Source organism: Tachypleus tridentatus, chromosome 13 (assembly GCF_004210375.1).
Source record: "Tachypleus tridentatus isolate NWPU-2018 chromosome 13, ASM421037v1, whole genome shotgun sequence".
NCBI classification, from domain to species: Eukaryota; Metazoa; Arthropoda; class Merostomata; order Xiphosura; family Limulidae; genus Tachypleus; species Tachypleus tridentatus.
In genome coordinates, this window is record NC_134837.1 from 260,910,174 (window position 1) to 260,920,663 (window position 10,490).

The following is a 10,490-nucleotide window of genomic DNA, read 5'->3' on the forward strand; positions in this document are numbered from 1 at the left end:
TTGTCATATCCATTACCGACGACGCGTTTCGTTCAGACCAGAAGTGAACAAGTATTCCTTCGGTCAGTTTAGTGTTTAATTTCAGTTAAATACTGGGGTCAGTGTTACTTTATCACATTCACTTACTTGATTAGTTAGCCTTGATATTGTACAAGTTACTTTACATTAAAATGAGTGTGGTGCCACTCTCATTAGTGAGGTATATCCGTTCGAACACCAGTTGTGAACTTACAACAACAAACTTATTTTATATCGTTACGTGGACTGGACTACGAATTATTTATGCTAAATAATTTAAAACAATACGCCCATCAAAAGAATGTTACAATACTTGTATTAAAGTCGGCTGTATCTTATTTTTTCTCTGTCCACCACGTGTATCGAAAAACGGTTTCTAGCGTTGCAAGTCCGTAAACATACCCCTGTGCCACTAGGGTGCATTTGTTTTTAATTTCGCGCAAAGCTATACGAGGGCTATCTGCTCTATCCGTCCCTAATTTAGCAGTGTAAGACTAAAGGAAAGGCAGTTAGTCATCACCACTCACTGCCAACTCTTTTATCAACGAATAGTGGGATTGACCGTAACATTATAACGCCCCCAAGGCTGAACATGTTTGATATGACGGGGATTCGAACCCGCAACCCTCGAACGCCTTAACCGACGTGGCCCTGCTAATACAGACGACGATGTAAATATGGAAAACAACAATGTAGACGTGGTACTTTTGTTGTAAATAGGAACATGAAGTTATTCAGTAGTGTGTGTAAATTCAGTCAAATATGTGTTGAGTAATTCATATCAGTGTAGTTACCGTGCATGTTTAATATATTAATCGTTTGGCCATAGACGTTCTATATTACTAAGTTAAGCAGAGGTACCATTAATGAGATGTTCATTTATGAACTTGGCCGACAATCAGTGTTAACTCAAGTACGTCTGACTTGTAGACACATTATAGAAAAAAAAAACACTAATTTATCTTACGTATACTGCGACCCCTGCGGTCAGAGTTCAACAATTAATTTTCACGGTGGGCAGTATAAGTAACTCAGAGCTATGGTTCTGTGTGAAACACAAAATGTAAGAGTTAACCTCCTAAAAGTCCATGAAATAACTTAAATCGACAATTAAGTTTCGCCCGTCACTGATGACGGGTACTTTTGCTTGTTACAGACTAAACTTTCCTCAGATAATGCACAAAAACCCACTCAACAAAAGAACACGTTAATACTGTAAACATTAACTTGTCATGCTCTATAAATCGTGTTTAATATCTGGTAACATTATAATCACCTACTAACACTAAATCCATACTTGAGTGTTATTATAACTCATATAACGTAGTGCAATGGTTAACTTTAGTTGCTAGCAGTCCTCGTGACACTGAAAGGTTAAATTTCTCTGCACGCCATCAACACGTAGTGGATGACGTCTTCACGAAATTTATAAGCATGTACTTTCTATTCTCTCGAACCCTTTCAAATAAGTACAAGTAGTTACATTTTCGACAACTAGTTTGTATAGTATATAATATTTGACAGCTGGTTTTTTAACTCGATAAAGCACTGCTTACATTTTGCAAAGTGTACAAATTGCAAGGACACAAATAAACTAATATTGTAACAAGAGATATAGGCTAAGATGGGAAGTCGACTTTTTTTTAAAGGGTTGGAGTCGATTCTACTCTCCACAACACATTCACCACAGGAGTCTGAGAAAGAAATAATTCATGTTAGATTGAATAAATACACTATATGGCCAGATGTATGTGGCTATTTCAGCCACACCCATTGCTAACAGGTGTATAAAATCAAGCATACAGCCATGCAATCTCCATAGACAAACATTGGCAGTAGAATGGGTCGCACTAAAGAGCTCTGACTTTCAGTGTGGTGCTGTCATAATATGTCAAATCAATTTGACAAATTTCTGCCCTGTTAGAGTTGCCGCGGTCGACTGTAAGCGCTGTTATTGTAAAGTGGAAACGTCTCGGAGCAATAGCTTAGCCACACAAACTCACAGAACGGGACCGCCGAGTGCTGAAGCGCGTAAAAATCGCCTGTCCACAGTCATTACACTCACTACCGAGTTTCAAACTGCCTCTGGAAGCAACGTCAGTACAAGAACTGTTCGTATGGAGCTCCATGGCCGAGCAGCCGCACACACGCCTGACATTTACCATACGTCGGCTGGAGTGGTGTAAAGTACACGTCATTGGTCTCTGAAGCAATGGAAACTTGATCTCTTGAGTGATGAATCACGCTTCACTATCTGACAGTCTGACGGGCGAATCTAGAGTTGGCGGATGTCAGGAGAACACTACCTACCTGAATGTATAGTGCCTACTGTAAAGTTTTGTTGGAGAAGAAATAATGGTCTGGAGCTTTTTTTCATAGTTTAGACTAGGCTCTTTAGTTCCAGTGAAAAGAAATCTTAATCCTACAGCATACAATGGCATTCTAGAGAACTGTGTTTCCAACTTTGCAGCAACGGTTTGGGGAAGGCCTTTTTCATTTCAGCATGGCTTGTCAAGGTTGTCATGGAAGAACTTGACTGGCCTGCACAGAGCCCCGACCTCGCTAATGCTCTTGGGGCTGAACAGGAGCGAATCCCCACAACCATGTTCCAAAATCTAGTGAAAAGACTTTCCAGCCCGTTATAACAGCAAAGGAGGGACAAACTCCATATTAATGCCAATGGTTTTAGAATGAGATGTTCAACAAACAGTATGGGTTTGATGGTCAGGGTGTCCACATACTTTTGGCCATGTAGTATATTTTAGAAAATGAAGGTTACCAATACAATATTGTAACGTTTTGTTTGACAGTTTTTGTATCATTAGATCTAATCTTCCGTGATTACAAAAATACACTTAAGTTAAAAAAAAAAGGGGGGTCGAAAAAGTTAAAATCCTATCCTTTGACGACACCCATATTGCTAGCTTATGTAAAAAATTATTGAACAAATAGAACGCAGTAAGACAACTACCAGTGTCTTCAAGTTACGTAGAAGTGTTTCTCTAATATTAATGATGCACCTGAGGTAAAACATTAAAGCAATTTAGAATAATCAGAATTTGAACTTAAGTCTACTTAAATATTTACAACAGAAATCCTAAAATTTCTTAAAATCAATAACGTGTCTAAATGGATGAAATTTATAGTTCATGGAATTTACTATAAGCATGCACTGGGTTATGTCTAATCCAATAATTACAATACATCGATAGTGTCAGTATATTTAGAATAACTGGGGCAAAGAACAGATGTAAAGCATAACTTCTCACTTAGCATTAATCTACACAATGGCGTACCTGTGCTCTATCCACTGTGGGTATCTAAACCAGAGTTTGAGTGTATTAAGCTCTAACAAATATCAATGAGCCTCAGAGACCCGAAATATGTCAAAGTACTTCAGATTTAAAGAAAAGAGTGGTCAACACAGGAACACATTATCCTACTCTTAGGGCTATTAAGAACATAATGGACACGTTCAGAGCTCCAGGTGAAACACATTATTACACCATGGGAATAAGTGAAACTTTTATATATGTGGAATAAAAATTATTTTGAAATTTTAAGACATGCTATTTAATGGTGGTATTTTGTCTATAGCAAAGCCAAGCCAGGTTATTATGCTGTATCTTATTGGGGGATGCAGCTTATTGGAATTGAAAAGATAAAAATTGTTGTACAGATCAAATCCCTATGGTATGTTTCAAGGACAATATTTTTAATTGGCTTGATGTTTCTTAAGATGATATAGAAACGTTTCTCTATTCCAACTGATCAGATTACCAACCAACGATGATAAAACTTCATGGTTAACCATTAATAAGTTAAAGTAGTGGTACATCTAGGGTGCACGATCATTGCATAAAGCTTGACATTTACTAAATGTTAATGTAAAAAGAAAATAAATTATATTTCTTACTTTTCAGAAGGCTAATTGAGATTAAAAACATTTATTACCAAATTAAGATAATGTATAAGAAGGTGATGTATACATTAAATTTTTCAAAATACATTATTTGAAGATGACTCTTAAAAACAAGGAAGATGAAATGTAATTAATGTATAAAGACAGAAAATGAAGGACAAATTGACAGGCAAGTTAAAATAGGAATTTGGTTGAAGATTTTTGCATAAAGCTACACACTGGGCTATGTCTGATCTGTCCACAAAAAAGTAAATTGTATAGTTTGAAATTACAACTCCATAAATTTAGTGCTAACCCATGGGAAACAATCATAACAGAAATTAAGACAGTTTTCAAAATATACTGTTAATAATATTCTCAAATGTTTCTGACAGCAAGGAATTTGTTGCAGACCATGAAGACCAAGAATTCTGTCATGATTTCAAAGACAAATTTTCCCTTTATAACAGGTCAATAGTGGGCAACTGCCAAAGTACTGAGGAATTTCTAGTTATTCCTACTTAAACCAGCACTGACCTATCACAATATTTATCTGTAAAAACATACAAGCAGATTCTGAAATTTGAAAACAAAAGTGTAAATATATAATGAAAATAAGAATTTGGTAATATAAAGTTCTTTGGGTTATCCAGTTGCATAAAAAAAACACCCAATAACATTGTAGTTCCTAAACATGAATACTTATACTAAAGATACAAGGTATACTAGACTGCCAATAACTGGTAATTATACGTTTTCCTTAATCGTCAAATCATTAAAGTAATGTACGAATAATTAATAACTATCATGAGAAGACATCAGTACTCTAAGTGACTGTAAAAACTGTTTATCTGTTAAACTGGTTTACACCATACAGATATTTTACTGATACACATATTGAAAAGGAGAAGGAACATGATAAACGAGATGTGATAAAACAGAAACATTACACGGAACATTTATTTATGATGTGCAATACGATAATTTGAGTATCTTTTTTACACATATAGTCTCAACAGATCTTAATTTTACTATGTCAGTAATTGTCCTGTTGAATAATATAGAGAGAAGCAAACATCTGGCAGTGAAATGAAAACACCACTTTCATTCAGTAAAGTTAAGATACAAATTGAATTGTAAAATCAATAATGACTAATATCAAACACTGCATTAGTAGTGATGGTCAAAGTTCAAAGGAAATTACACAGGTACTCTCACATATCATACAACATATTAGAGAATATACAACCCTATGATCAACATTTTCTCCTTAAGAAACATAAGAAGGCATGAGTTTACAACAAACTAATACAAAAGTTTCAAATGACAACACTTCACAAAGGTTAAGACAATGACATGATACAATAGTTTTTCTGACATGGCAACTCAAACAAGTCACATTGTACAAAATGATTTGGTATCAACATTACATAAAATCAAAGGTCAGCTAGTATGTTCAAGTTATTAGCAAGTAGTAGTTTTGTCAACATGATAGACCAAACACTTATGCACGCTCTCCACGGATTCTTCTTGCCAACTGGATATCCTTGGGCATGATGGTTACCCGTTTTGCATGAATAGCACACAGATTGGTATCTTCAAATAATCCTACAAGGTACGCTTCACTGGCTTCCTAATAGAGAACACAAATAGTGAGATAATCTTCAAACACAAATGTTATTCTGTACATACATACACAAAAACACACAATAATAATACCAAAACTGGGAATATGCACTTGAAAACCCTAACACAATGGACTTTGTCAGAGAAATTAAACTTGAAATGGTCACATGCAAAATACTTAAGCCTAACTCATCTTTGATACAGATGAGTTAGGCTTAACTAATACCACAGCAACTAAGGTTCAGAAACTACAACTGGCTCGTAAATAATAAAAATCATTTAAGCAGAGTTAACACTGTTTTGTTCAAAAGTAGTATTCTTATTTTCCTAGAGCCACTAGTGACATGTAATGTTCTGAAATGTTCACAAACACTAAAGATTTAACTTGGCACACACTCAAATCAGCCTAAACCCAATTTTAAGTACATTTTATAGAATTAAAACTTTTATTGAATACACATTAACTAATTTTTAGTGTTAAGAGTGCACCTTTCCTCAGATTTGTACACTCTTTTCAACTTCAGAATAAAACTGTTTGGCCACCAACGTATTTCATCCTTTAATTTTCTAAATGAATTATAGCTCATTTTTTTCTTTCAAAACAGAAGTGCATAATCCATTTTGTTTTAAAAAACCCACAGAATATACTTCCACTAGAAAATTCTAGACATTTACCACGAACTTAACGTTATCTGTCAAACAATCAAAATTAACAGTTCACACATTAAATGTACCATCTATTTTTTTGCACTTTTCAGATCTCTCGCGTCATCTGACATCCGTTTAGAATATAATGTAGTAAAAAGTTACCTGTAATGCACCTATGGCAGCACTCTGAAACCTCAAGTCAGTTTTAAAATCTTGAGCGATTTCTCTAACGAGTCGTTGGAATGGCAGCTTCCTGATCAATAACTCTGTAGATTTCTGGTAACGTCTTATTTCACGCAAAGCAACGGTTCCTGGCCTGTAACGGTGGGGTTTTTTAACTCCACCAGTTGATGGTGCACTTTTGCGGGCTGCTTTGGTGGCCAGTTGTTTACGGGGAGCTTTACCACCAGTAGATTTACGAGCTGTCTGCTTTGTACGAGCCATGTTTTACAAATCTTAAAAAATAATAATAAAAGAAAGTTATGATAAATGGTTTTTAAATTTCACATATGCATGGAAATCCTTTAAAATACATTTGAAGGAAAATAAACCAACTATATCAAAAATCATTCTTGCACTAACATGAAGGTACAAATAAGGTAGAAAACTGTGGTTAAAAACAGAAAAATCTAGAAATATCTAGGTATTTAAATAATTGTGGACAATTAAGAGAAAATACCAAAAAATGTTAATTTCACAAAATTCATCTGTCATTCTATATTATTCAACATTAGAGATGTAAGAAACTTCAAAATCTCTCATGCAGGCCAGAACTTTAATTCATTACAACTGATGAAAAAACATCTTGGGTTTAATTTTTGAAAATAAATTATAAACCTGTTTTTAGTCAGGGCTTCCTTGTGGATTATGTTTTTGTTTTTCTTTCATTGGTAAAGATAAATAAGTCCTTATGGAAAATATTTATTTTATACACGAGTACTAGATAACAGGATAAGCCAGCTTCTCTTTACCCATCGATCAAATATGAAACTTTCAAAAGGTAAATATGTACATATGTTCAATTTGCTTTAGTGCAAGTTATATTTTTATGAATTTCACACTGTATTCACATCAATGTATGAAATGCAACAAAGAAAATACAATATTTTACTTTATAACGTGTCAAAAAATAAATAAAAATCCACTTCTCGGTATCAAACCACTCAGACTAGACCTACTATACTTTTTCACACAACATTCTAATTTTGGATACATTTGTTTAGTGTGTGAGGTTGAATATATGTATTAGTAGATGTACAGTTAATGATCTATAACTAAATAGGCCTATAATGCTATATTCTAAAAATTAAACTTTAACTGAAATGTACCAAAAAATACCAAATTAAGCCAGAACTTCTAAAAAAAATATTACACTTTTGGAAGGTGCTGCTTATTTATAAAATGAGATAATTTTGGAAACTGAGAGAACAAATGACAGATGGCCTTTCATTACAATAAATGTATGAATTTTTGTTATCACAGCCTCAATTACAATCTTGACAGGAGTAACCCAAGCAGTGTTACGGAAGAAGTGATGGATTAGTCAAAGTAAGGTAAACAGGATTTTAAAACGTGTCTACAGAAATACTGAACACAAGTCTAGAGATCATAATTATACAACACAGTGGTCAGGCCATTTCTGGAGTTTCATACCTTACAGGAAGGACACCAAATTGTTCAGAGTGCTACGGAAAGGCAAAATACATCTTAAGTCAACCACAGTTAACTAGGGATTTGCATTTATGCCAAAGTATTACTGAACGAACAAGGACTTACTCATATTTGATACTAATATGAAATATTCACATTCCACTGCAGGATTCTGAAATCCTCTCATGATTCACAATGTCTTAACTCTCAAATATCACCCTTGTTTTTATATCTACCATAAAGTGCCAATTCTTTAACTAATTTGTCTGGTACCATTTCCCAGACTTACTTCAACTCTTTTTAAATGAAATAGTTTAAATTTAGTTTCTCCAATTTACTTTTTCCTTATTGTTTTTTGAAATCTCTCAATTCTCCAATTTATATTTTTCTTCCTATGTTTGGTTTTTTTTTTCATTCACCAAATTTTTAAACTATTTTGTTTGATATAATTTCCTGACCTTATTTAAACATATTCTAGTTTTCTGAGGGTCTGTTCTGTGTAGATCCTGATATCTGTTTCCCTTCCATTTGCCTTTAACTGTCTAAGAAACTTTTGGCCCCTTACCCAATTTAATTTTGTTTATTCTTGGTAAAATATGTCCATTTTCCCCAGTCTCTGGCATATTTTTAACAATTTTGTTCATTTTCACAGACATTTGACAGAAAACCTCCAATTATTGTTCATTAAGTAAAAATTAGAAAAAAAAACACATAAGGAAGCAGAATTATAAAGCTTAAGCCTTACAAGGCAAAATAATTACTTTTTAGTCAAATCTAAAAAATAATACCCAGGTGCACAACCTCAAGATCCCTCAAGTATACATGCAACTTCAGGTCTTTAGGTTATTTCCTCTTGGACTTACAGAAGTCGCACATAAACAGTCAGGCTCTTTATTATTGTAAAATGCATTTTCAGGAGAAACCTTAATGAAAACTATTTTTAAACGGAAAAGTGCAAAACGCTAGTGATACCAATGAGGGCACCCTTGTCAACAACTTTTGTATAAATGTCTATTAAAATATCAAAATAATAATAAAATAAGCAGAGGAGAATTTGGAACTTCAAATACGCTACAAAACACTAGCTTAATTAACGTTAAAGGTATGTCGAGAATATGAAATATTTGTAAACGATGCTACTAGCATTGTTACTCCTAATTTATTAACTAATTTATAGCTAAATCACACTTTATAATATTTATTATATTGATAACTTGAGTTGTTAATATAACCGCTACATTAACAACTCAAGATTACCTGCACTAACAGTTAACACGTTTAACTTTTAAAATTTATAAACATTTGCACAATGACAATGGGAAATGACATCAAATTATTCGTCACTACAAGCAGTCCTTTCATTGGAGCGCTAAAGGTCGACAACGATTGGTCAATGAAAGTTAATTTTAAATACTATTCGTTACTTACTAAATCGTGATTGGTTGCAAATAGTCCACCAGAATCCTTCTTTGTACTGAAACAATAAGTTTTAACTTACACGTTACACTCAACCTACAGTAACGAAGTTAGAAATATAAAAATCTCAGATAACAAAAATACCAATTTAAAGAAGCAAGGCCAGCACAAGTTACTGTATATTTGCCAGTCATAATCATATGAATCACTGGTTATATATAGGCATAGCATATCAGATAACAAGTAGCCATAAGGCCTAATTGTTATTCATTGTTAATACTCAATATTACAACTAGTATTAGATAATTCCCACCGATAATATCATTATCGATCATAATATAAAACTAGCGACATACAAGTTTTCTAAGAGTAAGAATAATACTGCAGACTAAGATACACAATTAGCAATACTACTACTGTGAGTCCAACTAGCGTATCACTTTACTATACAACGAGCAAGTTGTCAGAGTACAATTTCCGTATAATGTACACTGGCAACTTGCGAAATATTAAATATAAATAAAGAAGATAGAAACACGTGTATAATAACTAATATTTAATTTCAGTCGCGTTTAATATCCTAAAATAATTAATATTATGTAGCATAGCCATTTGTTTCACTTACCACTTCCTCTCCAAAAACTCAAGTTCTAACCGTTCACTCTAAATCCGCGGGAGAACATAAGTTACAACTAACACGTTAAGCGGAATTATGCTTCAAAATTTTGGAATGACGTCATGTTTGCTTTGTCCCTCTAATGGCTATTCTTTTCATACGTGATTATATAAAACTAAATTTTTCCTCTCTCAAAGACCATTTATAAACTAATTATTATTTTGAAAGTGCACAAAAAATAAAAAAAATAATGTTTTCTATTTATGTTCAGTGTTAATGTTTTTATCATATAAAAGGGATCTTGATCTTCTGAAAATAATCTGAAGAATTATTAGTATTATTTCTTATACTTTGATAAACTGCTTTCTTAGTTCTTGTTATCTTGATAAATTTCTTATTATATAAAAATTGGTTTAGGGGAAAACGTCAAAAGTATTTGAAGCTGTACTAACAGAAATACCCGTCTTCCGGGCAGAAATAACTGCTATTTTACTCCAGAAGGCGATTGAGCATGTTGCCTTTTATGGAATTATCCGACAGTTCTACAACAATGTACTCATACTTGACATTAAATAATGTTCACCATTCATGAGAAAAATGATTTTATTGAAATTT

At 33.4% G+C, this 10,490-nt stretch overlaps 1 protein-coding gene across 3 annotated transcripts; it reads right to left on the bottom strand.

The window, feature by feature from the left end:
* Nucleotides 1-3,949: 3,949 nt before the first annotated feature.
* On the bottom strand, nucleotides 3,950-10,024 carry LOC143240710 (histone H3.3A). 3 transcript variants are annotated; one of them, XM_076483610.1, is made up of 3 exons: nucleotides 9,885-10,024; nucleotides 6,356-6,648; nucleotides 3,950-5,552 (listed from the first exon to the last, which is right to left on the bottom strand). In XM_076483610.1, the coding sequence occupies exons 2-3, from the start codon at nucleotides 6,635-6,637 to the stop codon at nucleotides 5,424-5,426; spliced, it is 411 nt and encodes a 136-aa protein (XP_076339725.1). In that variant the 5' UTR covers nucleotides 6,638-6,648; nucleotides 9,885-10,024; the 3' UTR covers nucleotides 3,950-5,423. The 3 variants fall into 3 exon arrangements, with proteins under 3 accessions (XP_076339725.1, XP_076339727.1, XP_076339726.1); XM_076483612.1 differs by lacking the exon at nucleotides 9,885-10,024 and adding an exon at nucleotides 9,272-9,707; XM_076483611.1 differs by lacking the exon at nucleotides 9,885-10,024 and adding an exon at nucleotides 8,645-9,707.
* Nucleotides 10,025-10,490: the final 466 nt, after the last annotated feature.

Coding starts and splice junctions, on each gene's coding strand:
- LOC143240710 (XM_076483610.1), bottom strand. CDS start 6,637: ATGGCTCGTACAAAGCAGACAGCTCGTAAATCTACTGGTGGTAAAGCT. Junction 5,553..6,355: donor CTGCCATAGGTGCATTACAG/GTAACTTTTTAC, acceptor GTTCTCTATTAG/GAAGCCAGTGAAGCGTACCT.